A 21,524-nucleotide genomic window follows, 5' to 3' on the forward strand; every position below is an offset into this window, starting at 1 on the left:
TGTCGAGGTTTCTTGTGTTTGCCAGCTGATACAGTTGCAACCGTATCTTGAATGGCTGAAGGAGAAGACACTGCCTCTATGGCAGTGTCGGGTTTCAAAGGTCTGTGTTCATAATGAAGCCATCGCAAAGGAACGGTCAGTCTAGTTCTGGCAAGTTTGTTATGTACTGCAGCAATGATGGTATGCCTAAGATTTGTTGAATTTTCCAGCTAACGCCGCAGCAATGGCGCCTTGAATAGCAGGATGAGAGCATACTACAGGGAAGGCGGTGAAGGTTCCGACAGTCCGCGTTTGTTATGGAGCTTTTACAGGGGAATTGTCAGCATCTTTGAACCGACTGCTTCTCGATTGTCAGATGCTCTGTAGGGTTGGTCCGGTTGTCTGCCTTGGCCATAGTACCGAAGAATATTGTACATAGCATGAGGCCATTCTATGAGGATGGGTATTGGAGTTTTCTCACGGAACTCTCCTAAGCTTTTTCTGCACACTGTGTATAACTTCTCTCTGTTATGACAACACGACTGACTAGAGAAGTCATTGGTGTCATTTGTTCTTGAGAGACTCTCGAACATTTGCCCTCCCATAAAGCTATACAAGAAGGGTTTTGAAAGCTAATCAATTTTGATGGTAGTTTACATTTTGCACAATTTGGTTTATTTAATAGATTGTTGTTTATAACATTCCAAATCTGCTTAGAATTACTACATTGATCAAAAGCTTGTGAATAGTAGCTAAACTTTGCATTCTTCAATTTTGTACTTACATGTATATCATTTCAAAGCGTAGTATACTTCTTTCTCAAATCAGGGTTTAGTGGAGCATTTCGTAATTTTCTATAAGCCTGATATTTCTTTTTAATCATCCAAAAAATATCCCTAGTTATCCATGGTTTATCAGGCTTTATTTGTTTGTTGGAATTTATGTTACCGTCGATTGTAGAATCTTTTAAACAGTCATTTGACATTTTCATAAAAACATCGTACAAGCAAGAACTATTATCAGCAATGAACAAGGAATCCCAATTAACATTCAGGAGATGATTACGAAGGTTTATATAGTTTATAGAAGGTGAATAATAAGAAGTCATAGTCATATTAGCATCAGCTACATTTTTAAAGTTATGTATCACCGTAGAGGTTGGTAGATGATCGCTTAGATCTGAGTGAATAGTTCCAGATGAAAGGCTGAAGTCAGTTAGATTCATTAGTGTATGGTCTAGACAAGTCCATTTATTAAATGAAATGATGAGTAGGAATAGTAATCACATTTGTGAAGCAGTATGTTGCGAGCAAGTTGAGATGTGGATCCCGCTTTTAGTGGGTTTGTAGCTCAATTGCCTTCTTCGCCCAAATTGTTTTATAGTTATTTTGTGAGGTTTGAGGCTTTTGAGCTCTTCTTGACTTTTTCTAACAAGATTTACTGTTCTTTAGCGGGCAAGAATTTTATGACCCTGCAGCATGGTTCGTGTTTCGTTGTCTCTTGAATTTAGGATATGGAAGGATCAACATTCATTACCTTTATCACTTCTTCCTCTGATGACTCAAGCAGCTTCTTAATGGCTCTCTGGTGGCTCATCCGTTTCCACACATCCTCGGTGGCAACTTTGTCATTTTCAGAATTTGGGTAGGGGAAAGTCATCAGTTCAATTAGAAAACTTGCACTTTTGTTTCCTGTTTACTTGCTGTTCCTACTTTATGTTACGCTTTTCTTATCATCCCCAGTCATTTTTTCGAACTTAATCTGCAGACTTAATACAGGGTCTTCTAGCGCTTCCTCAACTTCATCATCGGTGGTTTCACTGTATTGGTCACTTGCCATCCATGGAGCAACTGCAGAGAAACCATAATCTTGCATGTTCTTTCGGTTTCATTTAGTACCCATTACTCCAAGGTTCTCTGGTCATGGTGAGGGTTCTGGTGTTTCTCTGGTTTGTTCAGATGCATCATCCTCCTCAGTTATCCATTCTTTTGGTTCTTGATTAATTTTCTTCACTCCAGTTCCTTCCTTATCCGAGGAAACCTCATTCACTACAAACTTATCTGGAGCTTTGGTGAAGCAGGCAGTATCTCAACAGGTACCTTCTCATCAGGAGTTTTACGCGTCGTCTTTCTCTTGAGACGTCCTGTCGTCAAGAGTTGGACACTCAATGCAAAGTTTTAACATCCCCTCATTTTGTATCATTGTCTGCTTCTCTTGCGCTATTTTATAAGTGTGTTTAAGTAGCCTTCTATGTTTGTGTACGGCCCAACGTATTTCTCTTTCAATTTACCCATCTTGCTAAACTTTCTCTGGTGGTTCGCCATCCTGGTGCGACATCCCACAGCAAATAATAGCGACTTGTCTTCATCTTTGGTCCATATCCTCTTTTAGCTTAGCCATAGTTCTTCGTGCTATTCTGACAGCATCTACTAAAGCTGACACCAACCTAACCATAAGCTAGCAAGTCTGATAGCAGCCTCTTTCTGTAATCATGCAAATTGGTATCTCGCTAGTCGTCATGAGGTGCTGCCCGGTATATGGCTGCTATCTCTTGTAACAGTAGGTCCCAGTCAGCCTGTTGACTACCGAGTAGTAGGATACTAGTAGTGATAGTTGAGTTGTAATAGTTGAGCTGTTGTGTTCTGCAACCTGGTTTTCTTATGGTCTGTAAGACATGGTGAGTGTTTTATTCACTCCTCATATAATGCTCAGTTCCGTCATCAATTCAGACTCTAACTGGGTGTCTTGCTCACTGTGTAACTGCAGAGCCATGGCAGTAGTGGGTGTTGTGGCATCAAAAAGTGGTAAGGCTTCTGCCCAATGAGTGAAGTGGTGACTTCAAACTAAAATTCATCGGTTATCCCTTGCCGCTGATGGCATGGGCCCAATTAAATTGATGACGACCAGCTGCCATAGTTTTTCAGTGTACAAATGGCGAATTCGTGCATGACTTCGGGCTTGGCCATGTTTTGCCCTTGGCAGACTTCTCATGTAGCCCATATTCATTTTCCTATGCTTACCATTCTATACAGTACCAGTTCAAGCGCAGGCAGTCAGTTGTATAGATAGCTCTATTATGTAACATGTGATGGCAACACCAGATAACTTCAGGTTTTTTAGTAGGCGGACAAATGGCAAGGTGAGTATTCCATCCTGTTTATGGGACTGTAGTGCATAAGATGGCTCTCTTTACCCAGGAACAGTTTTGACCAGAGTCATACTAACAAACACAATTCTTGATCAACTTTACCCAATTGTGCTTAAGTGACTTGTCCTGCCTCTACAGCCCGATATATGTGGTCAGCAGGCCTTTTAAATGTTTTTGACTGTTGGCAATGTCATTGTCTGTCACATAATCACTGTCATCAGTGTGATCAAGTTCTTTCAGTTGACTGAGGGGTAGCCTGAAGCTTTCCACTCATCCAAAACCTCCTGAGAAGTAGGTCCTGGCCCCCTACCTTGGATGTGAGTGCACTGTTTGCACTCGTATCTGGTATCCGACAAACACCTATATTTTGTACTTTTCCATTGTTGGAGCGACATAGCAAATTTCTTGCATCCCCTTTAGGATGAGGAATCTGCCAAACTTCAGCCAGCTTGCACATGTATGCTAAGCTAAAGTGACCATGTTAATGTTCATGACCATGTTAAACAAGGAACTACAACTAGACTGATACAGTTGTTAATTACTTCTATGGTGTTGCTTTCAAAGGTTTAACAAAAAATCTGCAAAGCTTAGGAGTTAGAAAACGAACTTCAATACGAACAGCAACAATGGAAGAATTGCTTATTATTGATGTAACTGAGTTATTATTAGCACCATTTTGTGGACATTTTGCTACCGATCACTTGCTATTATGGGTTTGTAAAGATCGAAGAATGTCAAAATGGCAGTCAAATAAAAATGGCTGGCGTTCTATAGAATGGTCGGACTCTATTTTTCAACTCCTTTCCAATAGTGACGGTCAAATAGAGGTGGCGTTCAAATAAAGATGGCGTTCTAAGAGGTTTTACGGTAACTGGCTGCTTAGCAATTTTTCCAGCAATTAAATAAATTTCGTGGTGGCGATGGACAGGACTATCATCCGAGGTGAATTGCTCTGGGGATTGGATAAGGCAGTTCTTTCTGAAGTGGTCAACCTGTTGGTAGCCCCTGCAGCCATATTGTTTCTGGGGTGCATGACCACTTTTGCCTTCTTTTTGGTTTGCAGTTGAACTCCTTTTTTTTTCTTACCCCATTTGGCTTTCAGATCAGACATCTCCATTGTTAAAGTTGCAACTGTCTTAGCAGTTGGCTGGATCCCGATCAATCAGATCCCGCGGGTGCCTCGTTTCGTAGCTGTTCCTCTCTGATATTGTCATCAACCTCACGTACCCTGAGTGAGTTTATACCCCTTTCAGGGGGATAATATCCCCCTTTCAGGAGGATAAACTCACTCAAGGTACGCGCCTTTATTGCCAAATTGATTGCTTTGATTTGAGCTTATCCCCCTTTGAGGGGGATAACCTCAAATCTATGCAATCATTTCGATAGATATCACACATACCGTAAAATTAAGCTTTTTTAACATGACGATGTTTGACCCGTTCTTCTTTTGTCAAGCAATATATCCATCCATATTGCTGAAGATTAAATTACAACAAGTATTTAAGTGCCAAATAAGTCTTTAAAATCTGCTTCATAAGTCAAGTCTATACAGTTTTTTCCATAAAAAACTGAAAACAGTTTGAAGTCATTTTATACATTTGCCTTATGCACTACAATATAAGTTGTTTCCCCATTGTCTCAAAAGAATTGGTTTGGTTTAACTCACATTATATTCTAATATTGTTAAATTTTATTGAATTAAGATTTTACAATGTGAAATGCTCTTAAGATTCGGTTTAGACTAAAGACCTGGCTACACACCGATAAGTAGTTGATAAATCCTTAGGTTGTGTAGAAATGAGAGGTTGACTGGTCTCTTACAATCTATTTAATAAACTGACAGCATGCAAGAAGATAGCAAGCCATGCCATATTAGGAGAATGAGACACTCTAAGCGAAAAACAACAATTTCGTAAGTACAGTGGTGTGCATAAACTTGGAATCACCAGTTAAATCTTCAAATATGTATGTTTATATGCTGTTGTCTGAGAAATTCTTTGGAGTTAAGTGCCTCAACCCCATCAATATATATATCATTTGAAAAGGAAAATTCTGAAGAGCAAGATGATGCCAAATATTCAAAAATATTCTCAGATTTTCATCGCTGGGGGTGGATCTACCGAAAGGCAGACTTATTGCAGGCTATGAATGTTGTTAGTGAAAATTGATAAAATAGGATACAAACAAACTCTCTTATACAAATTGGTGGCCTTGAAAAGGGCCGTCGGGTTATTGTTGGTCTTCAGAAGGACTGGTAAGGTGTCTTGAGCTGAGCATTAGTATTTTATTGGCCAGCCCTTGTTTTTGATCACCATCTGACACCGTCGAGGCATGCTGTTTACCAACTTTCTGAGCTCTTCAGGAGTGATGATGTGATGCCAAGCATGAATAATCTTCTCTATGAGCTCCCGTATTGTCTTTGGTTTATCTTTGCTGACTATCACACCAATACGCTGCCAAAGATTTTCAATGGGATTCAGGTCAGGGCTTTGTGCTGGCCAGTCTATTACCCTCACATTACTTCTGGTCATCCACTCCTAGACTCTCTTGGCACGGTGGCAGGGTGCATTGTCATCCTGGTAGTACCAGGGTTGGTCGTTGCTGGTGAACAGGCTCCGAGCACTTGGAAGCATGACATCTTCCATGGTCTTGATGTATTTGTCTCCATTCATCATGCCTTCACAAATGGAGAGTCTTCCCACACCAAAAGCTGTCATGCAACCCCATACCATGACTCCAGTAGGGTGCTTGATGGTTGGTAGCATACAAGCAGGGCTGTAATCCTCTCCAGGTCGTCTCCTCACATAACAATTTCCAGAGTGGTTTTGGATGGTAAATGTTGACTCATCACTGAACAAGACCCTTTGCCATTGGGCTGTTGTCCAGAACCGTTTATCTTTAGCCCACTCTAGACGACGCTTTTGCTGTTTCTCAAAAACTAAGGGCTTGCGCCTTGCCGTGCAGCCTTTCAAACCATTTGCCAACAAATTTCAAACCAACAGAAATGATTGTGTTAAATCAATCAATGCATTGTTTGAAAGCACATCTTCTGCTGATCAGATTGATATATAATATCTGGCATGGCATCATAATTGGCGGGAAAATAGAAAGCAAATGGAAGATCCATTCGATATAGAGTGAACAAAACAATGTGATTCCAAGTTTATGCACACCACTGTAGGTCATTTCTGCTAGCTAGCTGACCTTGGGGAATAAGACATAACACTCCTCTCGCACAAAATACCAAATACTAAATTTAAGCAATGTCTCCAGCATGTAATTATTGAAAGTTGTATTTTGAGTAATAAGCGAACATAGTGTCTTGAGCACAAGCTTGAACGCTGTGACTGGTTAGCCCCACCGGCTATCAAGGTTAATACAAGGTGAGTTAAGCTAATAGTTTGATGCGTCATAGTAGTCAGGTTTACGATGGTTACATCGTGGGTATCTAGGTGAGTTGGATGCCAAAACGGGTTGTTGTGGCTCAGGAACAGCAGCTGGTAGATTCTGGGGTATCGGAATATTGTTGTCAACAACATACACTCTTGGTTGCAGTTGATTGATATGGCGTCGCCAAATACCTTTATCTGTCTGGACCTCATACATTACACCACCAATTTTTGCTGTTACTTTGCCTTGTAGCCATTTTGGTCCTCTGTAGTTTCGGGCATAGACCAATGAGTCGACTTCGTACTTGGTGCTAGTCGTCAGAGCTTGGTTAGGTGGTTTGGTTAGTTGGGATGGTCCGAGCAATGAGAGCATATTGCGAGGTTGCCTACCATGAAGTATTTCAGCCGGTGACTTCCAGTTTAGCCCTGGGTGTGGCATACATCTGTAGGTGCTTAGAAACTTTTGAAGGGCAATCTTTGGCGATTCTCCTCCCGCACAAGTCTTTTCAATGCTTCTTTTTAGTGACTGCACAAATCTTTCTGCTTCACCGTTGGAAGCTGGATGAAACGGTGCCGATGTGAGATGGTGTACCCTAGGACACTTATGTATTCGCGGCATCTAACTTTCGCGTTTTCGCGGTGTAATCCTCTCGTGAAAATTTAATGAGCGAAACTAAACTATCATAACGAACGAGCGAAAACGCGAAGTTAAATAGCTTTGTTCATTGATATCCACAATAAAATCGTAATATTAGAAATGCAGGCAACTTTCGTCTGTGGTTAGGATAAATGGGAAATTTCTGGTAAACTCATTACAGCTAATACACCAACTGAGCAGCATGGCAAAGCAATATCAGTTTGGTCACCGAATTTGTAACTGATGAGGATGAAAGTCTGGTAGGTGAAGTCGTAAAATTGAAGAATAATTATTGCAGTGATGAATTTTATTACCATCCAAAAACAATATCAACCCTCATCAGGTCCAACCACATTATCTCTTTCACTGCCAATCATGTACAAATTCGTTACCGGCCTAGTGTCAGCCATTTTACCGAAATTGCCGATATTGCTTCATGATATGTATACAGTATTTTTCAAGTTCTACTTTAATTATCTGTATAATCACGAAAATCTAAACTGGCTATTATGTCATCAACAACTAATTACCTGTTTTATGACTCGCACGGGGTAGTTAATGAACTCGCAGAAAAATGTTCCTTTTTAGATTAGAAATTCTCAAACAAAAGTTTAAAATTGCTTCGTTGTTTTAGGCTGATTTTATAGAGAAATCTTCGGACAACACAGTCAATTTCATAAAACACTTAAAGACCGTGGGTTATGTGGTCAACAAATAATAAAATCAGGTTACCAGACAATTGCTGAGAAAGTCAGAAAATGCATTTATGTCGGTAGCCCCTAGAAAACGCATAAATGCGTTTATGGCAGCATAAGGGTTATACAGTTTTGGTTGTGAAGTTGGTTGTTACCTATCTATTTTCTTCTTCTTGGGATTCGAGTGTGAAAGTCACGGCGGGAGGGACCTAGACGTCATTGATAGTCTAAGAAACAAATGGCAGCAAGTGATCAAATTGAATTGTCGATCTCACCCACACATTTCAACCTGTGGTTTACAAATACGAACTATTCCCAAATTGAATTTTTTTCTTATTAGTGAACTGGACCTGAGAAATGTAATGTTTTTTCCACTGCATTTATTTTCACACCACTATATTTTCGCACTCATTAGAGCCACGAAATTAAGTTGCAGCGAAATTTTACTCTGTGTGCTACTCACGAAACTAAATACTAGCGAAATATAAGTGTCCTAGGGTATGCTGAGCTTTCTACAAAACTCCTCAAACTCATCTGATACGAACTCTCTGCCATTGTCCGTTACTATAGACTCGGGAAGTCATTCTGTTATAAAAATATGGCGTAGCATAGCAATAGTGTGGGACGATGTCGTGCTTCCTACATCCATAATTGCTACATATGGATATTTAGAGTATGAGTCAACACACAGTAGCCACATTTTGTCTTTGAAGGGGCCAGCAAAATCAAGGTGAATTCTTTCCCATAGTTTCTGAGACACTGGCCATGCAGAGTATGTTTGTGGTGGTTCATTAGCTGAGAGTCGGCATGGTTCACAGGTTCTAACCATGTGCTTAATGTCCTTGCCAATAGAAGGCCACCATACATAGCGACGAGCGAGCTGCTTCATTCTAACGATTCCCCAATGGGATGTGTGCAGTGTATCAATGACCTGAGGAATGGTATTTCTGAGAATAACTACTCTGGTGTGTGCATCTCGTTGTACCAACAGTATTCCTTTATGCATAAATAAAGAATCTTTCATTCTCAGATAGGGGAGTAGATGCAAAAGGTCTCCTGGCAGTTTCTTCGGCCAGTTACCCTGCGTGATCCAGCCTTTGACTAATTCAAGGTCAGCATCTTTTGTCGCTTTTGTGCAGGATTAAGAAAGCATCAAGTGGTGAAGCCACTAAATCCTCTTGAATCATATGTGATATTTCCTCACTATCACGAGCTTCTTGTGAATCAAAAACAATGTCTGGGCCTTGGGGTAAGCGAGAAAGGCCGTCGGCATTGCCGCGTTATTGAGTTGGTTTATATTGAATATCATATTGGTAGGCCATGAGAGTCAGTGCCCATCTCTGGAGTCTTTGAGCAGTGAGCAATGGGATGTGGTTGTCAGGGGAAAATATGGCAACTAATAAGTATTGTCTGGATTGGCTCACACCATAGATAATGTTCGGTCCTTCCTTTTCAATCTGTGAGTAATTGCGTTGTGGTGCGTTTAACGTTTGTGGAGCATGAGCTATTGACCTTTCTACGCCGTTTTCTTCTTGTAGCAGTACTGCACCGATGCCATACTGTGATGCATCTGTGGATAAAATTACGGGTTTGCTGGAGTCAAAATGAGTCAGCTGGGTAGTGTCAATAACACCTTGCTTTAGCTGTTGAAATGATTTCTCACACTGTGGTGTCCACTGGAAAGTAACATTTTTGCAAAGCAGTCTGTTGAGTGGAGCTGCTTTGTCTGCGAGGCTTCCTATGAACCTGCCATAGTAGTTGATTTTTCCCAGGAAAGCCTTAATTTCATGGACATTCTGAGGTCTTGGTAGCCGCTCGAGAACAGCTATGGCTTCATTGGATGGTGTTTTACCATTTTTGTCAATATGGTGGCCCAGATAGTCCACAGAGGTTTTGAAGAACTGACATTTTGACTGCTGGATACAGAAGCCATACTCTTGGAGTTTTTTTAGCAGTTTGTCTAGATTGCTCCAGTGTTCTTCACCTGTGCTGCCAGTATACTATGAGGTCATCCAGGTATGCAGCAACACCTGGTAAATCACTAGTCATTGTGTCTATGCATCTTTGAAACTGGGCGGAACTTAGCCTGTTTTGACAAACTGTTGTTTTTGCGGAGTTGTTCCCCCGTCGAGCGGGCGAGCAACACAACAGCTTGTCACAAGACGTACTGCACCTGATGCATCAGCTGCACTTATAGAGAGTTGTTCTCTTCCGTCTATGCGGCTTGTTTGCGATGTTATGTCGGTCGCTCCATTGGTATTCATAACGAATTTCGCGCAAAAATTGTATGTAAAAAAAATAAGATTATAACGTTTAACCAGCGACAAGTCTCTGTGGTAAACTTTAATAGAACTTGAGAACTTAGGCAACAACAGCGACTAAACATGTCGTTATTTGTGCGCTCAGTTTTATTTCTATTTTTGTATCAGTCAATTTTATTTGTTCTTATAGATTTTATTTTCAATTATTTTATTCTTAAATTCTACTAACGTTTACAACAGAGACTGGTCTTTGGTTAAACGTTGTAATCGTATTTTTTTCCACATAATTTTTTGCGCAAAATCCGTTATGATTACCAATGGAGCGACGCCATAACATCACAGCCAAGCCGCATATGCGGAAGAGAACAACTCCCTTTCAGTGCAGCTGATGCATCAGGTTCAGTACGTCTTGTGACAAGCTGTTGTGTTGCTCGCCCGCTCGACGGGAAGACAACTCCGCAAAAACAACAGTTTGTCAAGACAGGCTAGGCGGGACTGCATGCAACTTCAAAGCACATTCTATTATAACGAAAAAGCCCCAAAGGTGTATTGATGACGCAAAGTTGCTTAGCTTGTTCGTCTAACTCTATCTGTAAATAGGCATCGGCAAGATCGATTTTGGTGCAACGTTGGCCGCCTTGAAGTTTTTCCATAAGCTCATCTAATTTTGGCAAAGGGTGCTGGTCAACAGATATCTGTTTGTTTAGCATCTTAAAGTCCCCACAAATTCTCACTTTTCCATTAGGTTTTAATACCGCCAGAATTGGTGCTGCATAGTCGATGAAATCAATATGTTCCAACACTCCTGCTTTGACTAAACGCTCAATTTCTAATTTCACAGCTTCCAGCCGGGAAAATGGTACTTCTCTTGGCTTGAAAAAAACAGTCCGTGATTTTTCTTTGAGGTGTATTGAAGCTTTCAGTTTTTTACAGCGTCCCAATCTTTTGTTGATCACTTCTGGATATTTTGTTGCCAGTGCACTGACTTTACCTGCCAAACCCTCAACTGAGTCGCTTTGAATTGTGTTTACATTTTCTAACACTGCTGACAAACCCATCTGTGACAAGCCAAAAAGATCACTCCAGTCTAACCCAAATAGGTTAGATCCTACAGGTGTATCGACTACTAACAAACGCAGGTTTTGTTTTACCTGGTCTCCAACTCTAACATCTACATAGCATTCTCCTTTGACTTGAAGTCTGCGGGCCCCATACCCACTAATACAAGTTTTTGTTTCCGCCAGTTGCGGTGAGCCGAGTTGTTTATATCCTTTCAAGCCTATCATGGAACATGTAGCTCCAGTGTCCCACTGAAACTTGGCGTCGATTCCATTGACCTTTAGATTTACTCAGATTTGTTTTCCAACTCGTTCAATTATGTCTACCTTTGTTTTCTGCTGGGCATGTTTTGTAGTGTCACGGCTATGCCTAACTGTGCACACTGATTCTTCATCTAGGTTTGAGTTTGGGACTTCAGCCTTTGTGGATTGCCCACCCTTCGATTTGCAAACAGGCGAGATATGCCCTTTTCTGTTGCAGATTCTACAAACGAGTTCTCTACAAGGGCAATCTTTGCGATCGTGTTTGATAAAAAAACTCTGACAGGATTTTAGCGAGTTAAAATTAGAGTTTCTTTGGTTACTACTTTGGGCGCTTTGAGCTCGTCTGGTTCTCTGTTCATATGTGTCGGACATTCTGTTAACCGAATCTGGAGGTGGTTCATTGAACTCACCTTTCAGCACTCTATCCATTTCCATAGTTTTGATGTATGCTACGGCTTTAGCGAGCACATCATCAAGGGTAGGGTTGTTGTCCAGTAAGCACTGGCGTCTGACATCAGCGTGGGGTGTTTTTTGATTATGACGTCTCTAATCTGATCATCTACATAGCTCTGACCACAGCCATTATTTTTGCAAGTAAAATTACAGTGGCGTGCTAAGCCCTGTAACTCTGCAGCCCAATCAGCATACGTTTCATTCTTTTTCATTTTACACTGATAGAGCTCATACCGTGCTGCTTGTATATGAACACTATCCTTATAGTGGTTGGTTAGTTTCTGTGTTAGCTCAGTAAAAGATTTTGTCGTTATATCTTCTGAGCCGAACAGGTTTATCATTAGGTCATACGTTGGCGCCCCTACCCAAGACAGCAAGCAGGCTCGCTTTTGTTTAGCATCGGTAACATTGTAAACAGCAAAGTGTTGGTTAAAACGTTCCAAATAAATTTGCCATTTCTCAGTCTCCTTGTCAAACGTGTCAAACTTCGGAATAGTTGGAGTGGAATTCGTACCTTGCAATGTTCTTGTTTGCGATATATCTATCAGCTCTAGCATTTGTTTCTGGAACAGAACCTGCTGCTGCTGCATAGCATCCATCATTGCCTTAACCGTATCCTCCATTGTGCACTTGAGCGTTTATTTAATTAAGAGTTTTTTGATAGACATCTCACTTCTGACACCAGTGATAAATCCTTAGGTTGTGTAGAAACGAGAGGTTGACTTGTCTCTTACAATCTGTTTAATAAACTGACAGCATGCAAGAAGATAGCAAGCCATGCCATATTAGGAGAATGAGACACTCTAAGCAAAAAACAACGATTGCGCAAGTAGGTCATTTCTGCTAGCTAGCTAGCTGACCTTGGGGAATGAGACATAACAGTAGTGTTTTTATGTTGTGTGGCTATATACAGTGATAGGTAGTGTCTATATGTTGTGTGGCTACACATACTGATAGGTAGTGCTTATATGTTTTGTGGCTACACACACTGATAGGTAGTGTTTATATGTTGTGTGGCTATATACGCTGATAGGGAGTGTTCATATGTTGTGTGGCTACACATACTGATAGGTAGTGTTCATATGTTGTGTAGCTCCACACACTGATAGGTAGTGTTCATATGTTGTGTGGCTACATACACTGATAGGTAGTGTTTATATGTTGTGTGGCCACACACACCGATAGATAGTGTTCATATGTTGTGTGGCTACACACGCACACACACACCGATAGATAGTGTTCATATGTTGTGTGGCTACACACGCACACACGCACGCACACACATACACACACTGATAAGTAGTGTTCATATGTTGTGTGGCTTCATACACTGATAGGTAGTGTTTATATGTTGTGTGGCTACACACACTGATAGGTAGTGTTTATATGTGGTGTGACTACATACACTGATGAAATGCATAACCTGCGAGCCATGTTGCTATGTTAGATACTCTGCAGCTGCTCCAGGTAAAGTTGCCTCCCTCAAAGTACATTTTATCGTCCAATTTTGATCATCTTCAATTTGCGGTAACAATTAAATTTCTAGAGCTATTTGCCTTGCTATATTTTTGCTGAACGACAGACTGTCATACGTCAGCATAAAAAACAGCTAACTACAGACATACTTACGTTCATAATATCCATCCAACGATAAAAAAACAGGTTGAATCATCTGAAAGGTGTCATAAATCATTCTAATTAGTATTAGGGTGTCTTCATATATCTATTCCAAGTGAGTATATCTTTGTCAATGTGTAAAAAATTGTGTGTGTGAAGCTTTGATGTTATCATTGTTAGAATCTTATATGCAACTTGTTGAGTTGGAAATAAATAAAATGGAACTGAGGTTGTGTTCGTCAGAATAACCTATTCAACCAGTCAAAGCTGTGTTGTCATTAACTCTACAAAGTCGCTCAGCAAACTCATTTCGGAAGAATTATTGTCAATGCGTTGCCAATGCATGTATTGACTGCAAAAAACTTATGTTGTCTGTGTATGTAGCCAGGCCTTGACAGTGAATATATTATTAGAATAAAATGATAATTATTATATAGCACACGCTTGCATCTAGAGGGAATGACTTACTCCTTTCGAGAGGAAACTAACTTTTACAGTGTGGAAGAACTTGGCAGTACTTGAGCTTAGCTCATCACATATAATACATAGTGTCATGGTTACAGATAGCCATTGTTTCGTGTCTTACATGTATTTGCTTGGTGATATTCAAAGCATGCCATTAAATCTCTTATAGATTGAACACAACTCAGCACGTACAATGGAAACTCCTCTGAAGAAGAACATGGCTGGTCATGAGCAATGGTAGGTTCATAGTTTCAAAGGTAGCAGATGTTTTGTTTTTTTCAATCTTTTTAAAGTCTTCTTTAAAGGTTGACTTGCAACAAAATTCACATTACAGTTATTTGGTATCATAAGATTCACCATGTCTTATTCTGTTGTGTTGTAGGTGCAAAATATATGGGAATGTGATTACAAGCTCTTAAAAGCTAAAAAACGAACAGTTAATCGCAGCTGCACGAGACCGCCCGTAGTTTGGATTCGCTTTCCAAAACGGATCAAATGGGACGTAGTTGTTACAGGATGATTTCTGTTTACACTTTCATGCAATCTCATTCGTTGAAATATTTTCACAAATATACTTCACGCATTCAATAAAACCATGTCTATTGTTCTTACGCGTCTATTTTATCGTCATTGTAATGCTGTCACTTTTAGCGCTGATATCTTATAACTTACTGTAAAAAATCGTTAAACTTTTTAACCTTAGCTCTAAGGAGTACATATAGGTATAATTGTCTGATAATCATGACGAGCCTGTTGGTTACCTGTGATAATCGAAAAGTGCTGCAAAAATTATTTTTGAAGTATTAGGTCACATGATCAGATTACGACTTGACGATTAGTCCAAGTCGAAACAAAACTGTAAAGTAGCGAGCATCTATATTTGATACGGGGTCTTCGGTAAAACCCAAAGCGTTTGTCATAAACTAGTGCTACGATAAGTTTTATACTGAGCTTTTTATTGGCCTTTCAGTTCACGTGAGAACAACACGTGACAAGACGATAACCAAACTGTAATGACTACGTCAGATAAATAAAGAGATTCCAATCTACGGCGGCTTTTCGTTTTTGAGCTTTTAATAGCTTGTAATCACATTTCCACGTATTTGGCACCTACAACACACCAGAGTAAGACATGGTGAATCTTTTGATATCAAATAACTATAATGTGAATTTTGGTTGCAAGTCAACCTTTAAATAAGCTTAACTTGTGGTTTCTCTAAGTAGAGGATATGAGCCAGTATGGATGGTTCTTAGCAGGTAGCAGTTTTACTAGCAAATGTAAGTTGCCTATTGTATACTGTCTACTGCTATTATTTGCTCACTATTGGCTATTAAAAAAGAACTAAAACTGCACAATTAAGCTTTTGCTAATTAGATTTTTGATAAATTTCAGTTGTTCGCTTTTCTGGTGATACCATGCTCTTCTGCTTTTTAAGCTATTTGCGGCCACAGACATAATTTTTATTTTACATTAAAGTATTACTATTTTTTGTTGAAAAATCTTTGAAAAAATGTCTGAAATCTTCTTTTAAAATTGATTTAATGTAGGTACTTTGGTTTATACGGTATACTGACTGTACATTTTACCTGTATGGACTCTTTTTTAAGACTAAAAACATTCGCTTTATTATCGAATAATCGAACTAAATTATTTTTTGTTTCTCAAGACTTCAGGTTTATTCTACCTGTATGAATCATATTTCACCGCTATTGTAACTTATCAAGGTCTACAAAGCATGTGATTACTCAATTTATTATACCCTAGGACACTTATGTATTCGCGGCATCTAACTTTCGCGTTTTCGCAGTGTCATCCTCTCGCGAAAGTTTCATGTGCGAAACTAAACTATCATAACAAACGAGCGAAAAAGCGAAACTAAATAACTTTGTTCATTGATACTGTATAATGGAATTTTATAACGACATTTATTTTAACGTTTTTAACGACCACTATAGCATCGTTAAAATATAAACCAACAAAATAATTTGACTGTCAAAATTTATTACGTTATTATTTTGCAATTAATTATGATTATTTTCCCATTAGGAATGATTTATAACGATAGGAATTTGATGTCAATGCACATGCATTAGTAGCTTATCGTTTGCTGGGGACATCAATCAATGCAGTGAGCACCGTGTGTTGAAAGAAAATAAGACACATGCACTGACACTCGCAGTACTACACAAGCAGCATGGCTCTGGAAAGGTTTGGATTCACCACTGACACCTCTTCAATAATTTGTAATTTTTTGAGATTTGTTTTGTTTTAAGTGATGTGACTGACGAGACGTTTTTAAATTAAAATAGGCAAAACATGACCGCAGTTAAAACGCTCAGAAAAAAGACATCTTTTTCTTTTGAGCGTTTTAACAAAGATCAATTTTGCGGATTTTGTTTTAAGTTCATTCGGAGGCTTTCACGCTTTCGATGGGACATGGCCAAGCGGGTGTTTGATAAAACTTAATCTTCTGCAAACCTTTATAAAAGTCGTTAACAAAAATATTTTGCCTCTGATGATGATAATAATGATGCCTAAGAACTACTAGAAGTTGATGTTTGTCTCTATGGCTTGGAATGAAGTGATATTCTACAGCGATAAAAACCGCGTCCATGGCCGTTGGGCAAATAACTTTTTGAATAAATGATGTTGAGGTCGAGTTATCTGAAGGAATTTATCATTGCGTTGGAACTGACCAAACAAATCTGTTTGAGTTGACCTTGTGTTTGAGATGAAATGTTACATTTTATCTGAGGGCGAGTTATTCGAGTTGGACTGTACTTACCGTAAAAAATTCCTAAAAAGTTCGGGCGGCTCAGCCTGCCAGTCAACGGGCCTGTTGATAGTCCAAGAAACAAATGGCAGCAAGCGATCAAATTGCATTATCGACCTTGGCCACACCATTCTACCTGCGGTTCACAATTACCAACTAGTCGCAAATTGAAATTTTTTTTATCGGTGAACTGAACCTGAGGAATCTAATAATGTTTGTTCCATTGCATTTATTTTCACATCACTATATTTTCGCACTCATCAGAGCTGCGAAATTAAGTTGCTTCGAAATTTTACTCTGTGAGCTACTCACGAAACTAAATACTAGCGAAATATAAGTGTCCTAGGGTATTCTAAGATGTTGATATGTTTTCTATCTTTAGCTGCTCTAACCTGTAAATTGCCCTGTAAACGCATTGTTTGTACTATCATGTGTACCATCATGTGTACTATCATGAGTGTCATCATTTATACCATCATTAGTACCATTTTCTGTACCACCATGTGTACTGTCATGTGTACAATCATATATACCATAATATATACAAAAATGTGTATTTTTTGACAAAATGCTAGTTAAGAAGCAGTTTTGCATTTAGTTTCAGTATGAATCAAAAATTAAAAGACTTATCTTTTTTTAATTTGCAGCAATTCTCTTTCCATTACTATTTGAAGAATCAATATGGTTTAATATGGAGGCATTAATTTTGGAATGAAAAGGATAGTAAGAAATAAATGGCATCATAGTTATCTATCTTTATACAAGAGGAGATAATTCTGAAAATTTTCAGTTTGCTGGGTGTAACTGACCCCACATATACGCTGTGCATGTACGCTGACATACATATATACACTGTACATGTATAGTAACATACATACACACTGTACATGTACAGTGACGTACACATACACAATGTATATGGATAGTGGCACACATCTGCACTCTGTACATGCATAGTGACCCACATATACACTGTACACGTATAGTGACCCACATATACACTGTAAACGTATAGTGACCAACATGTACACTGTACACATATAGTGACCAAAATATACGCTGTACACTATAGTGACCCACATATACACTGTACACGTATAGTGACCCACATATACACTGTACACGTATAGTGACCCACAGATACACTGTACACGTATAGTGACCAAAATATACGCTGTACACTATAGTGACCCAAATATACACTGTATATGTATAGTGACCAACATATACACTGTATATGTATAGTGACCAACATATACACTGTATATGTATAGTGACCCACATATACACTGTACACGTATAGTGACCCACATATACACTGTACACGTATAGTGACCAACATATACACTGTACACGTATAGTGACCAAAATATACGCTGTACACTAATAATAATGACCCACATACGGTATACACTGTACACATATAGTGACCCACCTATACACTGTACACATATAGTGACCCACATATACACTGTACACGTATAGTGACTCACATATAAACTGTACACGTATAGTCACCCACATATACACTGTATATGTATAGTTAGTACCAATGCTTTGCAATCTCACTAGCAATGATTCTGGTTGTGGATTATTATAATAACTAGGATAAGCACCTATTTATTATCACTCAGGTAGGTTTTGCTTTAAACTTATTCTCTCTTTATGTGTCGATCGATTGTATCTATTGTATCTATTGTATCTATTGTATCTATTGTATCTATTTGTATCTATTTTATCTATTGTATCTATTGTATCTATTCCATATCATGGGTTCATGCTATATGTACTCTGCAGCATATTCCTTGTATGTCACGCTTAGTTTGTATTTTGCATGATGTATTAATACAAAACAAAAGCGATAAAAACGGTGATTGCCAAGAGAAAAATGAATATCTTTGTTATGTGTTTAATAACATTTAATGAGTTTCACAAGGATGAAAAACATCAAAAAATGAGTGATAATCAAAGTTCATAACAGCAAATTTATCAAAAAAATTGTAACACAAATACAAAAAGTTGTGAAACGCAAATTTTTTTATTATTTTCAGCCTATGTTTGATGCTAAGAAATTATTGCACGTTGGCTTTTGTTTTTTATTAACAAGTGTAATAAAAATTTGGGATGACAGAAATAAATATATTCTTTGTAACATGTCTGAGAAATAAATATATTCTTTGTAACATGACTGAGAAATAAATGTTCTTTGTAACATGTCTGAGAAATAAATATATTCTTTGTAACATGTCTGTGCATGTGCAATAGCTTTAATAGTAACCAACTAAAGTACGAGAGCAATTAACAGTTAATAGCAGCCACGAATAAATACCACAATTCTTTAGTTCCAAATACGTGTGTAAATTTGTAACAAGTTAAGGAAGGCTTGAATCACAAAAAGCAAAACTTTAATTGTTTGTTACAAAAGGTTAAGCTGACATTCAAAAATATCTAAGCACTTTTAAAACCATCTAGAATGTTCTATACACATATAGCAAAACTTGTCGTTCAAATCTGTCAACACGAGGCTTCGTAAAATCTGTTACCACGGGGGTTTGTCAAAATTGATGATGGTGGCTAGTATATGTTTTAATTGAGCATTCATTTTGGAGTAATGATGATGGTGGCTAGTATATGTTTTAATTGAGCATTAATTTTGGAGTAATGATGATGGTGGCTAGTATATGTTTTAATTGAGCATTAATTTTGGAGTAATGATGATGGTGGCTAGTATATGTTTTAATTGAGCATTCATTTTGGAGTAATGATGATGGTGGCTAGTATATGTTTTAATTGAGCATTAATTTTGGAGTAATGATGATGGTGGCTAGTATATGTTTTAATTGAGCATTAATTTTGGAGTAATGATGATGGTGGCTAGTATATGTTTTAATTGAGCATTCATTTTGGAGTAATGATGATGGTGGCTAGTATATGTTTCATTTTGGAGTAATGATGATGGTGGCTAGTATATGTTTTAATTGAGCATTAATTTTGGAGTAATGATGATGGTGGCTAGTATATGTTTTAATTGAGCATTAATTTTGGAGTAATGATGATGGTGGCTAGTATATGTTTTAATTGAGCATTAATTTTGGAGTAATGATGATGGTGGCTAGTATATGTTTTAATTGAGCATTCATTTTGGAGTAATGATGATGGTGGCTAGTATATGTTTCATTTTGGAGTAATGATGATGGTGGCTAGTATATGTTTCATTTTGGAGTAATGATGATGGTGGCTAGTATATGTTTCATTTTGGAGTAATGATGATGGTGGCTAGTATATGTTTTAATTGAGCATTCATTTTGGAGTAATGATGATGGTGGCTAGTATATGTTTCATTTTGGAGTAATTTCAATTTTTTTAAGGTTAATCATGATTAAATCTACTCATATCATAAAGAATAATTGCTAATGTCATTAAAAAATTTGAAAAGCTTAATTTTTAAAACCTTCACCTAACGCGGTGTCTCTATTGTGGCTACTACTTATGCGATATCTGCCCGCTGCCACAAGACTATACTTCAAATTGTTTTATATACAATTTAGTTTGTACATTTAGCTTTCTTGCAATTTTATATAATCAACTTGTTTTAATGTTATATGAAATTAACTGAAATATTTATTGATAGGTGTTTGAGTGGTTGAATAAATTTCACAGTTACAATAACTATGACAATATATTTTTATAAGATTATTTGCTCTAAGATATGACTGTTGCAACAGTCTGCAAGTCGATTTTCATGCGCAAACACATGCACACGCACAGACCTATCATTCTGTACATATGTATGATATTGCCTGCTACTCTTTAAAACTGGTTATGAGAGTTTCTGTATGGATGTTATTGTTATTTGTGTGTATTTAAGCATAATTGCCTAGCATCAAACTTAGCATCAAGCCTATGGTCTGGAATGTGTGACCTGTAAACGACAGGTTGGGCTTTAAGTCCCAAACCACTTGTGGTGACAGGAGTGACATCCAACAGTAAATTGCTCTGTGCAACTGGACATGTCTCCAGTCATTGAGGTTCCCTTCCTGGACTCAGACATGTCCAGTCAAGATCACAGAGCCACTGTTTGTGAAGCAATGTTTTCAGTAAACACGCACACCCTCTGTTAACCAACTAGACCGCGTACTCAGTCTTTGATCGATTGCTCACACCCGCATTAGGAGTTGTTTTCTCATCTTTTGCTGCAAATGGTCTTATTAAATATTATTTTTACAGCCAAATATTAATATTCAAAATAAATTTATCCCAAAATTTGCTTTGTACGTCGAAGCAGTCATATGTAAGAGCAGATCATCATGTAAAAATATACTGTTTTAGTTGTTGTAATTGTTTAATTTGTTCACTCGAACACTTATTGATAAATATTATTGATAAATACTTTGTAAATAATAAATAAAATTGTAAAAAACTAAATGTAAAAGCTAAATTGCATGTAGAACAAAATAAAGTATAGTCTGCATAATTAGTAGCCACGATAGAAACACTGAGATAGTCTAACATAGACATTGTCAGCTTTAAAATTATTAATATCTTGTTTTGTTATGTGCGGTAATCTTTTACATTTGATCATGCCATAGCCTGCCTCTTCACAGTCACTTGTTTGATCATGACAATGCCTGCCTCTTCACAGTCACTTGTTTGATCATGTCATAGCCTGCCTCTTCACAGTCACTTGTTTGATCCTGTCATAGCCTGCCTCTTCAGTCACTTGTTTGATCATGTCATAGCCTGCCCCTTCGTAGTCACTCATTTGATTATGTCATAGCCTGCCT

The 21,524-nt window shown here is 38.2% G+C and overlaps 1 protein-coding gene across 1 annotated transcript in view; it reads left to right on the forward strand.

The window, feature by feature from the left end:
* LOC137405581 (F-box/LRR-repeat protein 2-like) overlaps window positions 1-21,524 on the forward strand; it is a 46,525-nt gene that overhangs the window by 2,904 nt on the left and 22,097 nt on the right. Inside the window, exon 2 of the mRNA XM_068091884.1 lies at window positions 14,136-14,203. Coding sequence (XP_067947985.1) covers window positions 14,194-14,203 — 10 coding nt within the window. The 5' untranslated portion in view covers window positions 14,136-14,193. The remainder of the gene's footprint in view (window positions 1-14,135; window positions 14,204-21,524) is intronic.

Source organism: Watersipora subatra, chromosome 1 (genome assembly GCF_963576615.1).
Source record: "Watersipora subatra chromosome 1, tzWatSuba1.1, whole genome shotgun sequence".
Lineage (NCBI taxonomy): Eukaryota > Metazoa > Bryozoa > Gymnolaemata > Cheilostomatida > Watersiporidae > Watersipora > Watersipora subatra.